At 35.3% G+C, this 19804-nt stretch overlaps 1 protein-coding gene across 2 annotated transcripts; it reads left to right on the plus strand.

The window, feature by feature from the left end:
* The first annotated feature begins 294 nt into the window (after window positions 1-294).
* LOC149561640 (lysine--tRNA ligase-like) lies at window positions 295-2965 on the plus strand. 2 transcript variants are annotated; one of them, XM_089825220.1, is made up of 2 exons: window positions 295-769; window positions 1038-2965. In XM_089825220.1, the coding sequence occupies exons 1-2, from the start codon at window positions 556-558 to the stop codon at window positions 2717-2719; spliced, it is 1896 nt and encodes a 631-aa protein (XP_089681346.1). In that variant the 5' UTR covers window positions 295-555; the 3' UTR covers window positions 2720-2965. The 2 variants fall into 2 exon arrangements, with proteins under 2 accessions (XP_089681346.1, XP_089681347.1); XM_089825221.1 differs by having other exon boundaries at window positions 316-769; window positions 1041-2965.
* Window positions 2966-19804: the final 16839 nt, after the last annotated feature.

The raw sequence follows: 19804 nt of genomic DNA on the forward strand, positions 1-19804 counted from the left end.
CCAATCTCCATGCTCCAACGACTACCCACATTTTGTCCATTGGCATTAGGCAACTTCTCAATCACATGGGACAATTTTTTGGAATGAAAAGTTTAAACTAATAATCTATTAGCAAAAATATAAGACAGCTCAATCAAAAATTTAAAATGAATATCCAAACATGATAAAATAGCAGACATACTAAATGATTTAATAACTTTTAGAAGATAAATAGTAAAAGATCAATGAGTGAAATATATGGAACGATTAAAATAAGATAAAAATAATAAAAATGAATGTCCAAACAAATATAATATTAAACATAATAGACATACTATGATCTTAAATTTAGAGAAAAACAGGAAAAAATTGCACCCCTTTTTACCCCACAGTTTCTCAGTAACTGGGTGCTTAGAAAATACAGACATGGGCAGCACATTTGGAGTTCTGTTCTCCCATTGTTTTAGGATCCAAGACGCACAATTTTCAGAATCTATTTAATCCTGATATGCGCGAGACACGTATGCCGGAAGTTTTTGGACTTGTAAGTCCACAGGAAAAGCCTACTTTTTAAAAATGATCAGAATGACTCGAGCCTTATCTGTAATTTTTTCTGCACCACCACATACCTATTCAACTCGAGTTGGACAAAAATTTGCATCTGCTGGCATTCGAACGTTGCACCAGCCGACCAACAACAGCAATGGAAAAGCAAAACGCCTGCGCTGCAGCTCTCGACAATCTTCAACGCAGGCGATTTCCACCTCTGATCAGTCCGCCACTGACTCTAGTAAGATTGTTCTCTAATGCCCAAATTGTAAACATGGAAATTTTACTTAGTTAAAGAAAATTTCAGGCTCAGTAGATAGTCTTGCTTACAAATTTAGGGCTATGTTTTAGTTGTCACACACTGTTTTTGTTCTACGCAATACATTTCTAGCTTGTAGTAAATGCATTGTTATCAATTATTCCTTTTGCAAAGAAAATTATTTCTTATAAGTAACTTATGATTATACATCATTTTCTGTGGCGTGTATCTGTTAATTTTGCGTGGTAAGAAGGAATGAGTGAGAAAGAAAAGGAGAAGAAGAAGAAAGTTTCAACCAGAAAGCGTGTAAACAAGGGCGAGGAAGAGGAAGACATTGATCCTAGGCAATTCCGGGAAAACAGGTTGCAGGTTTTGGCAGCATTGAAGGTTTCTGGAGTAAACCCTTATCCTCATAAGTTTCATGTATCTCTATCCATTCCTGCTTTCATTGATAAGTACGGGGGTTTAAGCAGTGGAGAACATCTTTATGATGTAGAAGTTTCTTTAGCTGGGAGGATAATGAGTAAGAGAAGCTCAGGAGCAAAGCTGAACTTCTATGATTTACATGCCGACGGGGCAAAAGTACAGGTTATGGCGGATGCAAGCAGCTCGGGAATGGAGGTAGATGAGTTTGTTAAGCATCATGCTGGTATAAAACGTGGCGATATTGTTGGAATTCGTGGTCATCCGGGTAAGAGTAAAAGAGGAGAACTTAGTATATTTCCAACATCCATAATGGTCCTTTCACCTTGTTTGCGTATGCTTCCAGTAAAGGATGATCATATTCGGACAAAGGAAAGTGGGGGAGATAGCATGTTAGGTGTTTGGGCTCCTGGCCGTCCTAGACACCCTGAAAGGTATGCTCTGAAAGACCAAGAAACAAGATATCGGCAACGCTATTTAGATTTAATGGTTAATTCAGAAGTTAGAAATATCTTCATAACAACATCAAAGATAAAATCATATGTGCGGCAGTTTCTGGAAGACCTTGATTTTGTGGAGGTTGGGACACCGATGATGAATATGATACCTGGAGGAGCGGCTGCCAGGCCATTTGTGACTCATCACAACGATCTAGATATGAGGCTATACATGCGCATTGCGCCAGAGCTTCGTCTGAAAGAACTTATTGTGGGGGGATTTGATCGAGTATATGAAATTGGAACACAATTTCGAAATGAGGGCATAGATTTGACTCATAACCCAGAGTTTACTACTTGTGAATTCTATATGGCTTATGTAGATTACAACGATTTGATGGAACTCACCGAGCAAATGTTGCCAGGAATTGTTAAGAAGTTAACTGGTGGCTATAAAATTAAATACCATGCTGATGGAACAGACAGGGATCCCATAGAAATTGATTTTGCTCCTCCTTTTAGAAGGATAGATGTAATTCAGGGGTTAGAAGAAGCGGCAGGTCTTGACATTCCCAAAGATCTGTCATCTGATGAGGCAAACAAGTATCTTATAGATGCTTGTAACAAATTTGATGTGAAATGCTCTTCCCCAAAAACAACAGCTCGTTTGCTGGACAAGCTTGTGGAGCATTTCTTGGAGGAAACATGCGTGAACCCAACCTTCATTATAAACCATCCACAAATCATGAGTCCTTTGGCAAAGTGGCACAGAACAAGACCAGGATTAGCTGAGCGGTTTGAACTATTTGTTAATAAGCATGAGTTGTGCAATGCATATACTGAGCTTAATGATCCAGTTGTCCAGCGACAATGCTTTGCAGATCAGCTCAAGGACAGGCAATCGGGTGATGATGAAGCAATGGCTTTTGATGAGGCATTTTGTGCTGCATTAGAGTATGGTTTGCCACCAACTGCTGGTTGGGGAATGGGTATGGATCGTCTTGCAATGATTTTGACAGACTCCCAGAATATCAAGGAGGTTATTCTTTTCCCTGCAATGAAACCCCAATAATGATTGTGTAGCGTTAAGATGAGGGTCAAGGCACATTTTTTTTATTGAATTTGCTTCGATTTTCTTTACCGCCTAGTCAAGACTGTTGTATCAATCTCACATGTAATTTTTTTTGCTGCTGCCTCCTACGAAGTTTTGGCATAGTTAAACTGTGTTCGTTATTTGATACAATCTCTAACTTGACTTTTTTTTCAACGGTCATAGTTAATGAATCATCAATGTCAAGCGAAGATTAAATTCTTTTTATTTGTTTTGTGCAAAGGATCAAAACTAAGCATTGCAAAGCTTGCTGAAATAAATAATGTGAATTCCCTTGTAAAGATGCCTTTAATTAGCCCCAGTTTGCATATCTGTTTGGCTGTCTATCTGTCAATCTGTGTTCTTGTCAGCTTCTCTATTGACTTTCCTATCTATCCTTATTAATCTATTTAAATTTAACCCAAGCAAGGAGAGAGGGATATAATATTTAGTTTTGTAGCATTACAGAATGTTTTTTAAGTTTCAGAATGAGCTTCTTCAAAATGTTTTGCCTGCTATCGAAGCCTGTTTTTAGAACAAATGACTAATTTAAATCTTACCAGCAATCCCAGTTGTTAACCATAAGAAGCAATGGGAATGTAAGTCTTATAAATAGTAGCCACTTGTAGGGATTGAGTTTACCTTCTTGCCAAAGAAATAGAGTGTACAAGTATTTTTTAGTGCTGCCTAACTTTTTTGCCAGACCTGTAATTGGAGGAAAGGCACACTCTTGCGAGATGGATTAGGGTAATCAATGTCAGAATACAAGGTCGTCAACTGTCAGCAGGGCCAGAGAGAGCTCAGAATCTTAAATGCAAAAGTTCATATACTTTAAACATTAAAGACGAAGAACCAGAGACCTGGGAAGTATTTGGACGTAGATCTAATATTTAATAAGAAACAAAGGACCTGCAGGATTTGAAGATTGTTGCGAAGTTCATGATACATAGGACTTGGAATGAATCTCAATGAGTTCCAGAATTTGAAAAGCTTGAAGATCTCAAAATCAAAAGGCTGCCAAATATGCCATGTGATTTATACACCCAAGAAAATTAGATGCAGTTACCTAGGCTGCAGCTTGCTCAGATAGAGAACAAGGAGGGCTCTTACAAGATGCGCAAAAAACAGGGTCAGGTGCCCATTTTAAGTTATCACTATGAATAGCAGCTGACATGTTTATTATCAGGAATGTAGGAATAATAAAACAACAAAAATGGAAAATGTAGTTGTTATCTTTACTATGGAAGAACCTTGGATTCTCTGTGGGTACATTCTGGGTCATGCATTGGCAACCTGGATTTGGTTGGGTACACTTACTGACATTCGCAAACAAATCCATCCTAAACATGTCCAATATACAATGAACCAAACCCATACTGGAAATGAATCATACCCAAATCCAAGGCTGCATAAGAGCAAAAAGGTAACAAAGTCTCTACAATTAGATGAATTAAAAGTGGTCATGATAACTTCCATAGTACTAAAGCTTTCCTCAAGAATAAATTGGCAAACCAAAAGATAAAGGTTATGTAAAGTAATAAAGACAAATGAGGTTAGGATCAGAGTTGATGTAAAAAGCAGAGAATTAGCAGAGGTTGAGTGCTGATAAATCACAATTTTTTGCTTAATTTGATGATAAGCATGATCCATTCAACTAAACATATTTTCTATTTCTAGACAATAAGGCACATAAAAGGCTTTCAACTTGCTGGCCACTTTATAAGGAAAACAATGCTGATTGCTAAGGAGAAATATAGCAATCAGGCAAGAACACTTCCATAGTTTCAGACTTGGAAATAAAGTCCATAGATATAACTGGAACCCTTAAGTCAATATCTATCTGTGACTTTGTAGCAATTAATCCAAATCAAAAGCTGCTTTCAAGGTATAATAGCTCATATCCATGAGTAACAATTATACAAGATGCATATAGTTTCAAGCAAAAAGACCCAAAACACTAAGATAACAGAAAATACCAAATACAAAGATCATTCCAGCTGTGAACCATCTTATTATATTTTTAGGGAATAGGTAAAGATGAAAATGGCCAAAAAGTAGATGCTTTTCTTAACATTCTAAGAATTAGCAACTCCCAGTCATTTATTTATAATTATCCATGGTAGCACAGCTATTTAATTAAAAGACAAAAAGTAACAGTTCATTGATCATGTGCAATGATGCAGTATTTATTTTTCATTTTGGCTTTTTGTGAACCTCGATATTGTTAATGTTGTAGCTTCAGTTGGATTGAACTGTTCTAGAGTTAATCCCCAATGGTTATTGGTTAAACATTATGGCATTCGATTAATTATCAATTAGATCAATTCAATCCGACTGAAGCTACAACATTAACGCTCTCTCTTAGCTAGGGAGGATTGTTATGGAACACATTATGCTCTCAAGCATATAGAGAGATATCATCTCAATATGATATTCTTGGATTCTTGGAATGACATATTTGAGGATATCAACATGTATCCATTCAAATCAGATATAATCTGACTGATGCTATTTCATAACAAATCTATAATATTTCCTTTTTCCAATTATGAAGAGAAAGCTCATCCAACATTCTGATTCTAATAAGTTAAGAATAGACTCCTCGCTTTTGAAAATCATTTCTAATGGGAAAGCTTTGAAGTTTGCACTAATTAATAATTGTTTTGAATCAGACTTGATTTTTAAACTATCTATCATGCCTGTATTTGGGAAACTTGCATCAATTATTCTGGCCAAAATAACAGGTTAATACAAGCTGGTCAGTCATATGTTCCAAATATGATACAGATGAAATAATGTTCAAACTTTATGCATGAACAAGTTGTAACTATGGAAACAAACTTTGAAAAAGCTGAAAGATTTAAATACCATCTGCCTTAACTTGTGCCAGTGGGTCTACCGCCATGTTCCCAGTTGGAGCAGCTCCTGAAATCAGAACCTCATTGTCTTTCCTATTTGTGCAACCTATAGTTAAGATAAAACAATATATACAAGTAAGAGATACTCTAATGGTTTACAATTCTGGCAAAAAAATTAAAAAATGAATGGAACAAAAATTTAAGAATTCCATTTCTTAACAAATGAGAAAGTCCTAAACACAACACTACAAATACACTTAAAGGAAAAACTGAAGGACTTTGAGTATTTCTGGTGATTATGAGCTCTGAACTGTTGCCTGGCAAGTAAGTCATATGCTACTTGGAATAGCAGTTAAAAATTTGGAGAATTATAGACGTTTACACACCAATAATAAACCAGCACTTGCACCAAATGAGGTGCAATGGGGTAGCCGATAGTAATATATGGAATGATTTTTGGCGAAACTACTAAATCTATCAATTCTGCAAAATACAGGTTGATCTGAAGAAGAAAGTGATCTTTTGTTCCTATATAGCGGGATTCAGTCTTTGGGGTGTTGAAGGTAGAGACACCTAAGCCAGTCAGAATACTTCTCTAACTACAACATGTAAAAAATTGTACCATTGGGTACTGTAGGACCTTCTCAATTGCCTTTGTTGTGAAAATGCAACTGTAAGATGATAAATGGAAACTGCATCAATGCAGCTGTAAAATCAAACCTGACCTTTAGGGACTTATTTGGACGGTCCAAGCTTCTCCTAAAATATTTGTGGCCTCTTGCTTGTTTCTTGTAAGGAACACATGAATTTGTAGATTGAGAACCCTATACTCGTCATCATGTCAGGATGCCAGTAAAACAGAACAAACTAAAGACAACTAATATGCACTAGAGATGTATACACAAACCCTGACCTGGAATGATGGTTAAGAACTATGGATTAATGTCAATCACACTTCCAATTTGAATTAAATACTTCATTGATTGTCCATGTAAAAGGTATGAATAATAAGTGTTCTTGATACATTGTTAAAAGTTATATCTCACATGTATGTGACTTTCATATATAGCTCTAATTATCATGCTAAGTGATAATTTCGAAATAAACTTATAAACAATATAATAGAGCTCTATACCGAGCTTAAGAATAAACTATCATTTAACAAATGTATTTTTCTATGGTTGGTTCAGATGTTGTGGTTGGTTTTAGATGCATTTCTACTTGAAATAGTACCAACATGTGGTTACACTAATCAAAATACCAAGAGGGGCCTTCACTATATAACTACCTTAAAAGGAATCTGGAGATACAGAGATTATTCAATCATGAACTGGGCCAATATATAGCAATTCATATTTATACGGAGGACACTTCAGAGGCTGATCACTTAGCCAACTTGGCGGCAGATAGACTATCAAAGACAACTACTCACATATATTGAATTTGATTGTTGGAAAATATGTGGTAGGGACTCCCTTTGGTAAATTGTAGCCCTGGAAGATGTTTATTTGAGTATTCAAAAGCTGAAAATTACAAATCATAGTTTGAGGCTGCTAAGAATTAAATGAGACAGTAATGTAGGTCATATTAAAAAAAGGGTCAGTGAAAAGAAACCTTATGTTCAGTATTGATCATATACACACACACAAAGAAACTTGTAAGGCATTTAAGTTTCTTTATGAAGTATTACAGTGAAAAGCTTTCAGAGAAACAAGTGAGGATAATGCCTTGTCAGTTCCAAAGAATGGTGTGTATGAAATGTAACTTTTCAGCACAAGAATCATCTTTTGAATCCGTTATCTTTTGATGGATAGTCATACCTTGCTCCAAAGCTCCCTTTATGACATAGATACGAAGGATGCTCGCAATTATTGTGGAATTTTGCTTTAAACCTGCCCATTGCATTTGTTTGAAAGTTTCTAAAGCGTTTTTAAAAATTCTATTTTCTGCACATACTTCAATCATTGCAGTCCAGGAGATCACATTTCCTTGAGGTATTTTGTTAAACAGTTCACATGCCTTTGTACGCTTCTGCATCTTGCATACTTTTCTACCAGTGAACTTGCAACTACTTCATCAGAACAAAAACCCCTTTCCATTATGCTTTGATGGACGTCTGGACTCTGTTCCTAAGCTCTCATTTTGACATGCACTGGAAGAACCTAGAAAAGGTGAAATTTTGCACTACATCTGCTGATTGCATTTGTTTGAAACGTCTAAAAAAACAAAAAAAAAACAATGGTCAACTCTATTCTACTCCACCTTCAATAGTGATCTCCTTCTATTCTTTTTGCAATAACAATTTTGCTTTTTGTAACAACATTGTAGGTATTCTATCTGTTACTTGTGACAAATATCATCCGGACATCTTCTTTTGACCTTTAACTGTACTTGATTCCTTGCGTTGCTCGGGATCTTCTGAACACTCTCTCATCTTCTGATGTGAGCTATGATATTTATGTATATTGAGTCCGAGGACCTGCCATCCGACAACTTATTTTATTTGTACTGAACAATAGAGAAAATTTACATAAAGTTACTGACAACATGCATATGTTCATTGCTCCTGTTCTATTGGTTCTTACATCTTCGATGTTCCTCTTCGTTCAACATATTTATTCACTGGCACTATTATTTCCTCCTATGAACCTTTCTTTATTCATCTGTGTTTTTCCTACTCTATTTCTCTCCTGTTCACTGTTCATGACCATGTTTCAGTTCTTTGCAGCTATACCCAATTTCACTTTGTTTATATTGCGCAATCTCAAGATCTCCACTCACTTTCCAGCACCATCTGTCTTTCTATTTCTATACCCTCCCCTGATACCATATTTTTTTCCCCTGTAATCACAATGCCTCCCAAGAGGCATATAATTTTCTGTACTATTCTCTCTTATTATGCTGGTGTTGATGCTAAATCTGAGTTTCCTCTCTAGATTGAACTATTATTTGGTTCACAAACCTATGTAATTTTGAAAAATTCATTTCTTCATTCCCATTTGAAACATTCCAAGTCTCATTTGTAGTATCTAAAATTTTCTTTTTTGTTATGCAGTACTGAACATTTACACTAATTTATTCTGCAATAATGCATCCCATTTACATTTTCCTTTAATCTTAAATAAAGTAAAACAGCTTATATTTTGATGACAAATGGAGCTTCATGCCAGATCTCTCCCATTCTTTTTAGGAATTGTCTGTTGCAGTCAATTGCGGGGCACACAATATTGTAAGATAATTTTGCTGGTTAAATTGTATTTAACTTTAGCCTATATAAATTGCAATCTTCTGGCAGATCTAGGAACACAAATGTTATTTAACTTGGAAAATGTCAGTCATATCATCTCTGACCCCTCTAATTCAATTATTTAGTGGATTCCTCAACCTTTCCTGTCACCTTTCGAATTTTAAGCAGCCATTTGTTGGGTTTGCCAGTGATTATAAACTGTCTCTGTATTGTTTTTTGTTCCTTTGCAGTGCAGTGATTTTGCGTAGTCATTTTAAAACAATCTGCCATTTATTTTGCGTTCGAATCAGCTTTCTACAACTATTTAACACTACCAACAATCCTCTGGTAACTTTTCCAATTTCCTATTCTAATATCCAACAATATATTCTAGGAGGCACTTTGATCTTGTGTAGCTATAATAAAATAAAAAGTGCTATTTATTCTATGTTCAAAAAATTGTAGCTTTAGCTTCTACACTGCAATGTTTGATTTCTCTCTCTTCAATGAGTCTTCACTAGGTTTTACTGCAGCCCCTTCTACTAAATGAAATATTCCCTAGATTTGAGGTCTGTTATTTTTCCCACAAAGACTTTGGTCTATCAATTGTTTGCAATTACTTTTTGGCAAAATCATTTTTTCTTCTCTATTTTATGTAGATTCATAAATGTGATTTATTGCCAGGTAATCATTTGTTTCTCATCAGAGGCTATAGAATTTTTGTAAAAGACATTTATTTTGTATCACCCCTTGTTTTATGGGCCCATCTGTGGTTGGTTTGTGGAGGCATCAGACTCTTTAGTGCCACATTTCTTTTATGGCTGGATTATATAGTGCTTAAACACTCCAATGGGACTAAATGAATTGTAAGTAAATATTCATGTTGGCAGACCAAATCTACTCTCTGTTTGACAAAATTCATTCTCACATAGAGGTAATCTCTCGATCATAGGTACTCATGATCTTATGTATAGGAATTAACAAAACCTGCTGTAATTTCTTGGCTGTAACGAATCTTGAAAGCATACATAATTAATTGATCAAAATGTCAGGTATTTAACACACAGACAAATAGTCTTATGCTTACTTTTAGAACTCATATAAGCAACACAAGAAATTACAGTAAGTTTAATTATTGGGACCTACACTTATAGGAAAATCTAAGACCTTCCAAAATCCATCACACTGTTGACTTTTGAAAGCATATGCTCCTGCATAAGACTCCTGGGGTGTAAATTTTTATTGCCTCTTGGTTATAACAGTCTTCAACTTGTTGAAGTCCTTCTGGGTGCATCATCTTATACTATTTAGAATTTTTCATTATTTGTCTGGCTATACTGTTGTCCTGTTGCTTCTCGAACTTCACCATGATTTCATACTTTCCTTTCTTGCTGCCTACAATTCAGCAAGACTTTAATCTTGATAGTTCCACCCTCTATAATGCTTTTGCTCCTAAATTCAAGTGGAATTCTTCAGTGTAAGGAATTCTTCTATCAATATCTCTTTCAGGAAAATTTTATGGCCTGCTGGTCATAACAGTCTTCAACCAATTGAAGTCCTCTCAGGCCCACATCTTATGCTGTTGTTGATCTTTTGTCTGGACATAGTGTTGTCCTGCTAATTCTCGAAATTCACCTTGATTCTGTACCAGGTTTTCAAGCTTCCTACAATTCAGCAAGACAATCACTTCCCTGTTTGCACTCCTTATTATGCTTTTGGTCCTAATTTCAAGTGAAGTTCTTCCAAGGAAACCATTAAAATAAGAGTGTATAACGAAAAACAAATATCATGCTCTGTTTTCTTCACTTGCTTCTAAAGTTTCTACCTCAACTACTTGTCCTCCTTCAATCTGTTGATTGAGATTTGTTCCTATACTGTCTTCAAGTCCTTTAATCTCATCATCTAACATTGTCCTTGACTGCTGAAAGCTTGTGCTGTCATCACTCATTTGCTGTTGTATTTCTTCCTCTTGTATTAAATATATGAAACTCATATTGAATTCTGGTTCTAACATTTTCCTTACATTTTGCTAATGATTCCATGCAGTTTCATCCACTTCGATGTATTTCAAGACAACTCTCACTTCTTCATTTTCAAGTTGTGCATTCTGAGTGTGCACCTTTGTATCTATCAATCTATCATTCAGGAAATTCCATTCTTCAGGCAAAGTAGTAAAACTAACTTGATTTGAATTTGCAAACTTCATGTCCTTTGCCAACAACTATTCTAATAACCCATCGCTCCCTAAAAATCACCGAACATTAATTTCGAATATTGTAATTGAGGTTTTTGTCATCTTGAGGATATACTGTAGACTCTATTTTTCTAATTATAGATTAGTGTTCATCTCTTTCTGAACCTGTAGACTCATTATTAGTTGTAAAACTGAAATTTATCTCTTTTTCTTTAGATGCCATGTTTGGTCTGATATGCTATATGGGTATACAGAATGTGTTTTGGGTCCACATTACTTGCTAAAATTGTCGAATTCTGCTGATATCACATATTTACGGTCTTAACTATCTAATATTATCTCTATGAGGATCACATTGTCTTATTATCTTTTAGAACTCATAAAGACAACATAAGAAATTACAATAATTATAATTATTGAGACCTACGACCTTAGTAAAATCTAAGGTTTTCTAAGCACTATCACCCGATTGACTTTTGAGAGCCTATGCTCCTGCATAAGACTCCTGGTATAAAGTTTTGTGATCTGCTGGTCATAAAAGTCTTCAACTTGTTGAAGTACTCTCAGTAGCACAACTTATGCCATTGGCGATCTTTTGTTTGACTATACTGTGTTCCTGCTGCTTCTCAAACTTCAGTGTTTCCATACTGGGTTTTCTTGCTGCCTACGATTCAGCAATATATTCATATCCATATTTCCATCTCTTATTTCAAGTTGAATTCTTCTAAGGAAACCATTAAAATAAGAGTGTATAACCACAAAAAAATAGTTTCAGGCTTACTGTTTTCTTCTCTTGTTTGTAAAGTTTCTAGCTCAACTCTTTGTTTTGCTACAATCTGTTGATTGAACTTTTTTCTGGAATGCTGAAAGCTTTTGCTGTCATCACTCATTTTGTTTTTCATTTCTACCTCTTGTATTAAAGTCATGAAATTTTTAGTAAATTCTAGTTCTAATATTTTTCTTTACAGTTTGCTGATCATTCCTTGCCCGCTTCATCCACTCCTATGTATTTCAAGACAACTCTCATCTCTTCTGGTTTGAGCTGAACATGCTTAATATGCACCCGTGTATCTATCAATCTCTCTTTCAGGGAATTCAATTCCTCTTGCCAACTATCAAAACTAACTTGGTTCGGATTTGCAAACTTCATATGACCTTCGTCAACAACTCTTCTAAGAACCTCATCTCATCCTCAATATCACTGAACATTAGTTCAGGATGTTATACTTAGTTTTATTTCAACTCAAGGAAATACTGTAGACTTTAATTTCAAATGTTGTTGTTGGGGTTTTTATTTCATCACCAGGAAATACTGTAGGCAGGATTTCTCTACTTACAGCTTCATGTTCTTCATCTTTTTCTGAATGTGTAGACTCATAATTAGTTTGAAAACCAATATTTACCTTCGTTTCTTTAGATGCTATGTGCACCTCTTCTCTTCTAGGTGATTGTGAATATTTCACCCAAATCTGGTACTCTCAACAGGTTTTTTGTGCAATTTCAGGTTCTCGTCACATTTCCTTAGCATTACATCTGAATACTTTTCTTGATGACTATCCTTCCTTTCACTGTCTTTATGTACCAGCTTTGTCCTGCAAACTGTAGTAACAGGTTCCTGCAATTGTCTTCTAGTACTTGCATCATGTATGGATTTCCAGTTGGTTAACTTTATGAGACAATCTTGTCTTTTTTTCCTCCATAACAAAAAATCACTTTTTCTTTCTTCAATACATTTTATAACTAGCCCATCCTCCTTTGTCTTTGTGACATTTTCATATCAATGGCCCTCATCTACAAATCATGCAATATAGAAAGGAAGTGATCGGAATCCTGTCCAAAATTAATGAAGTACCCAAGGGAAATCATATAGAGAGATAAAATGATAACAAGTCACCTATCCTACCAAGTGTTGCTAAAAACTCATCATAGGTTGACCCTTTCTATTTAACATTGTTAATTAAATTGATTCAGGAGTATCAGTTAATATCATTCTGACATATGCCATGAAGGAACGAGGATTAGTAGTGGACACACCATTTAGGAAATGCTATACAATGGACAATAGATCGGTATCTGTAGTAGGGATAATGAAAAATGTAGACTTTAGATTCCTTTCTTGTCTAGATATATCACATAAAACCAATGTCACTGTGGTGAAGGTACTGACTATTATGCCATGCTCCTCTCTAGATAGTGGTATAATTTGGTGGGTGGACATGTCCAATCGGACCTATCATTTGTAATAATTCTTGTGAATGGAAAGGAGATTAGTATCAAAAGGGAGCCAAGGGCACCTTATATAATTGGAGAATAGACTCACAAAGGATTGTCAACCTCTTCCATTTGGACATGGACAATTTCCACGTAAGTATCACTAAACCTAATCCAAATAATACTATCCTATTGAGGCACATATAAGAAATAGTAATAATCACGAAAAAATGTGGCATATGTATTTTGATGGGGCATGTAGAAAAGAAGGAAATGGAGGAGGTGTAGTATTAGTATCTCATCATGGAGAATCTTTCAAATATTCCTTTTTGCTAACCTTTGATTGTACGAATGACGTTGATGAGTAAGAAGCACTTATATTAGGAATGAATATTGCTATTAATCAGGGAATTAAACTGATATATGTTCGTGAGGATTTTGAATTAGTAATATCTCAGGTAAGAGACTGGTTTTCTGCTATGAATCATAGGCTAAGACAAAATAAAAACCTGATATGGGATACTATTGAACTCTTTGATCCTTTTTTAATCAGATAAATTGATAGGTTAGAAAATTTCTGTACCAATTTTATGACTAATATAGCTATTAAACATAGTGATCTCCCTTTTGAAGAGATAATTCAAATTGAAGTCAAATCTAGACCATCTATACCTAATAATACAAAGATGATAAAGACTTGCTAAAGTTCATCACATGTGAAAATTAGTATGAAGATCATTAGATTGTCTTAAATGCACTTGTAGAGCATGATGGAGAACAAATAGTGTTTGGTAGAGAAGCAGTCCAATTAAAGACAAACAAGATCCCAAAAGGATTGGTATCTTTTGAAAGGGTATTTGAGTATCTAGAGAGGTCACCACTAAGGATAAACTCAACTGACTTCAATGATGTAGAAAATGTAAACCTTGTAAATGAATGTCCTCCTAAGAAAGTTCTCAGAGGAAAGAAGCTTACCCCCAAAATAAGATCTGATCTTATTGTTCTGCAAAGTATATACAAACATGTCTTTGCTTGGTTTTACGATGACCTTAAGGCATATATAGAGGACCCATATCAACATGAAATCCCATTAAAACCAAGTGCAAAACCTTTCAGGCAAAGCAAAGACCTAATAACCCAAAATTATTCCCCAAGATGGAAGAAGAATTGTTAAAATGAGAGATGTCAGAATAATAAAACCTATAAGACACTCTACGTGGGTATCTAACCTTGTCCTAGTAATAAAAAAATGGAGATATAAGACTACGTGTAGATTTTAAAAATTTGAATATCTCATCTTTGAAAGACAATTATGCATTACCCAACATGGAAGCATTATTAAAAAATGTGTCATGATATGAATTGCTCTCTATGATGGATGGTTTTTCGGGATATAATCAAGTGAAGGTCAAAGATTCAGAGTAATAGAAAACAACATTTACTACTTCGTAGGGCACCTAAGTATCAACCACAATGTCTTTTGGGTTAACTAATGTGGGTTCCACTTTTCAAAAAGCTATGGATGTTTCCCTTAAAGGCCTAATGATTTCATTCTTGTTGTCTATCAAGATAAGCTTACCACCTACTCTAAGAAGGTATCCACAAGAAGGATGAAATCTGATGTGGGAACCCCAAAATAGATAGATGGAAGGAGATCAACTAAATATATAAGGTAACAAGAGAGCAAGTAGAACATTGTGAATGTTAAATAGTTGATAATCTAGGAGGTTTTGTCCCCAAGTAAGGAATTAAAATTATCTTTTGGAATATTAGAGGACTCAATGTCCCCTACAAATAAGATGTGTTGAGGAATATTGTCAAGGATGATAAATTGGATATTATTCAAATCTAAGAAACTAATATTTTTAAGGAAAAAGTTGAGTATTCAAGGTTTAAAAAAATGGAGGGTCTGTAGCAGTAGTTTAATTGGGGCTTTATGTTGTACAATCAACTTTTAGAACTAGAATTACATTCAAGGAGATATTTTATTGAATAAGGACAACATGGTTAATGTCAAATTCTATCATATTAGACATTATTTTACTTGGTTTATCTCTAACATTTACGCACCAACTACTAGGAAATGACATAGCAAAACTTTTGAATAAAATAAGTATATATAGAAAAAAATCTCGGATTCTAGCTTTCTCATAATGAGATATTTTAATATTCCCTTAGGGACAATGATAAATTTGGAGGAGTTGAAATCAAAATGGATTAGATATTGGACCTCATGGACTTTACCAATAACCAAGTCTAATGGATATTGACCTCATAGGAATAAATTATAACTAGTCTAACAAAAGATTAGGAAATGACCTTATTGGAGTTCACCTAAATAAGGCTTTCATCTCTAATGACCAACTAATTAAGTATTTTTGCGCCCTTTCCTCTATCTCCAAGATTGGTTCAGATCACCTTCTTTTTTCTTTTTTTTGTCAACCCTATCTTTAGTAAAAGCTATTATCCTTTTAGCTTTGAGAAAATATGGTTATCCCATCCTCATTTGAGGATATAATCAAAGTTTGGTGGGATATTATAGCTATTGTATTGACTATGTCCAAGATTGCTAAGAAATTCAAAATCATTAAATAAAAATATGAAAAAATAGAACAAAGAGGTCTTTAGTGATATTTTTGCCTCAAAGGATTAGACTTAGCTAGAACTCAAAGATATCTAGGACACAATCTAGCTTGAGGGATACTTTAGGGATCTATTATACAAGGAGACTTGGATTCTTGTCAAGTACCATGCCAATGTAGCAAAAGGAGAGATCTCCTAGAAGAAAATATATCACGATCTTTAGTTACAGAGGGGGATAAAAATACAAGATACTTCTAAATGATTTCTATCAACCATAGATCTATAAATCGGTTATCTCATCTTCAAAATTGATAGTGGTAGAATTGTTAAGGAGGAGGAGATTTCAATTGATATAAATAGGTACTTCTCCTCCCTACATTATTATAATCTAGAGTTGAATAAAGAAGATCAAGATCTCCTAATCTCTTCTATTCATTCTATTATGGATGAGGACCAAAAAAGTTCTTGTCTGTTGTCCCCTATTTAGAATCTGTTAAAGAGGCTATCTTCTCTTTCAAGGGTGAGAATGCTCCAGGGCTAGATGAATTTCCTATGTTTTTGTTCTTGAGGTTTTTGCAAATTGTGGAGAAGGATGTCTCATACATTGTCAAAGAATTTTTGGTTCCAAATCCCTTCTTAAGGAGATTAATGTGACTTTCCTCATCCTCATTCCCCAAAAATTATGGTGTTAAGCCTATGGATTGTTATAGAGCTATTGGCCTCTATAATTCATTATATAATATTTTCTCTAAGGTGCTCACTAAGAGAGAGTTTTTTGCTACTCCAAGCTATTATTTCCCCCAAAAGAATGACTTTGTGCATGGAAGGTAGATTTTGGATTACATAATTAGAACCTACAAGAACATCCAATCCCATAAAAGTTCTATAGAGAAGGGTTTTCTTATAAATTTGAATCTCTCCAAGGCATATAATTGGGTGGATTGGTATTTTTCTTTGTAGAGTTCAAAAATCTTTTGGTTTGGCTGATAAGGTTGTTTAATTGACCATGTGATGTAGGAGCATCCTAGGTGTGAGAGCAATCTTGCATCAACCAAACATATTTCATTTTAGTTGTTTGAATAAGGGTTGTCTTAATGTAGAGTTGTTGTCTGTGGAGGCTTGCTACTTAGTAAGTCAGCCATACGAGCTCAGAATGTCCTAATTTTAGAGGTAAATATTCATCTTGGATATATTAGCCTACCAGTTGAGGCTCAATGTCATATCATGTGTATTCATGGATTTATTATGGATTTTTGGTTTGTAATTTTGGTATATAAACTTCAGGCTCACGATTAAAGGCCATAGAGACCCTAGATGAGGCCTGAAAACTCAACGGGTGGGCGCTTGTGCGAATCTGAGTCTTTTGATCAAGAGTTGAGGTTTTTGAAAAGAAGATGTAATAGCCAATCAAAGAAACAGTTCGAGAATTATGGCCTTTCGAAGTTGGGCCAACCAAAACTTCCAAAATAAATGTCAAAAATGTATTTGGCCAAATCTATATGTATTTTTAGGCTCTATTGGCCTTAGGTATTAAGTTTGAGTATCTAGAACCTTCCCAAGCAACATAAAATTGCCTATTTAAGAAATGCCCAAACATTGTCTAAGACAACTCTTGGTGATAGTTTGCAGCTCTATCTTGTAGATTACTGTAATGAAGGCGCCCATGAGGGTTAGCATATTGTAATTCTAAATTCTATAATTCCGCTTTTGTAGCGATAATAAGAAACCCATATTTTGCTCTTGCAAATTGTTGTTGTTTCTTTGTTTCTATTATGTGTTCATGGTATTAAGGGGAGCACCCTTCATTTAGTGGTATCTGAGCTAGAGTTCCTGAGGGTGTGGGAAAATCATTGATTGTGAGGTAGTTCACACTAGGATCATGGTTTGGGCTATGTGTGTAGACAGATCTCTGACTGTGAGGCAGTTTGCACTAGGGTTTTAGTAGAAGTGTGAAAATGTCTCCACGAAGAGAGCGTGGTGGAAGAGTCGAAGGTGTTGCACTTGAGGATTTTAGAACCCTCTAGAGGCAAATACAAACATTGCAAGAACAAATGTGCAAAGGAATGAATCTTTCCATAGGAGATGATGAAAACGAGCATGAAAGAGAAGAAGGAAATGTGAACCAAACTGTAGTAGAGGAAGTTTTTAACCTAAAGGAGGCAAATCTTTTTAAGGCCTTTTCCAGTATTGGAAAAAGATCTAAGTTTGATGTTCCCACATTTTTGGGAAATCTTAACCTAGAGGAATTGATCGACTAGATCAATGAATTAGAAGAGTACTTTGAATATGAAGATATTGAAGATCCTGATAGGGTCAAGTTTGCAAAGGCCAAACTGAAGGTTCATGCAAAGATATGGTGGCAAGAGACCTAATTGGAAAGAGGAAAGGACAAAATCACTAGATGGAATTGGATGGTAGCTAAAATGAAGTGATAGTTCATTCCCGTGGATTATGAGCTTGATTTGTTGAAGAAAATGCAAGGGTTGAAGCAAGTGGGGAAACTTGTTCAAGAGTATACTGAAGAGTTCTATTGAGTTCTCATTAGAACTGGCCATACAAAAGCTAATAAGGAGAAAGTGGTATGTTATCTTAATGAGTTAAGGCCAAGCTTTCAAAAGGAGATGAGTCTTGTTTGAGTGACCAATATTGAGGAGGCATACTAGTTTGACCTAACAATTGAGGAGAAGCTAAGCAAAATGTTTGATAGCAAAAATAGTGGTAGAGGTCGTGGTGGAAGATCTAGCAGACAATCTTATGGAGGCTGAAATGATAATAAGAAGAATAAGGAGGAGGCTAGAATTAGCAATCAAAAGGAGAGGGGAAACAATTCCAATTGTTTCCATGACCAGAATAATAGAGATTAAAGAGGAAGAGGAAGAGGGCAAGGATTTGGAAGAGGGGGTTTTCATGGAAAATTATTTCACTATGGAGAAGAAGGGCATAAAGCATTTGAATGTTCCCAATGCCAAGGAAGAAACCATCGAAGAACAAAAGACTAGGCCAGAGTTGCACATGTTGATGAAGATGCTAGATCATCACATTCCGAAGATGCTAAAAGAGGAGAAGTCCTAGTTAACAAAAGAGTTCTACTAAGTGGCAAGAATGAACCTAGTCAAAGAAGGAGCTTGTTTCACACAAGGTGCAAATGTAAAGATAAGTGTTGTGAAATGATCATTAATAGTGGAAGTACTACCAATATGGTGTCAAAAGAGATGGTCACAAAATTGAAGCTGAAGAGGCAAAAACACCCACACCCATATCGTATTTCTTGGGTGCAAGATGACGACAAGGTCATGGTTAGTGAAGTTCAAGATTGAAAGCTACTAGGATGAGGTGCTTTGTGATATCATACCTATGGACATATGTCATATGTTGTTGGGTAGGTCATGGCAGTTTGACAAGCATGTTGTACATGATGGGCGAGAAAATACCTACATTTTGAGAAAGGATGGAGTGAAACATAAGTTGAAGCCATTAAAGGAGAAAGAAGAAAATGTATGTAGTGCTGCCAGAATATGTTTTGTTGATGGAAAATAATTTCTCAAAGGTATGAAGCATGAGAATATGTGGTTTTCTATAATCCCAGAAGATGGTAAAGAAGAAGTTGAGGAGCTACCTACAAAAGTTGTAGATTTCTTGGGATATTTTCCTAATATTGTGTCAGATAATGTACCTGATGGATTACACCCAATGAGGAAAATTAGTCACTAGATGGATTTGATTCCAAGAGCCAGTTTGCCAAACAAGGTAGCATAGAGAATGACACCAACAAAAAGTGAAGAGTTGAATAGACAAGTTCATGAGTTGTACCAGAAGAGTTTGATTAGAGAGAGTTTGAGTCCCTATGTTGTACCGACAATATTAGAACCAAAGAAGAATAGAGAATGGAGAATGGAGAATATGCACAAATTCTCACACTATTAACAAGATCACAATCAAGTATAGATTTCCATTGCCAAGGATGGATGACAGTATGGACTGTTTGAGTGGAGTTG

The sequence above is a fragment of the Cupressus sempervirens genome, chromosome 4 (genome assembly GCF_028749045.1).
Source record: "Cupressus sempervirens isolate cs-2001-9-10 chromosome 4, ASM2874904v1, whole genome shotgun sequence".
Lineage (NCBI taxonomy): Eukaryota > Viridiplantae > Streptophyta > Pinopsida > Cupressales > Cupressaceae > Cupressus > Cupressus sempervirens.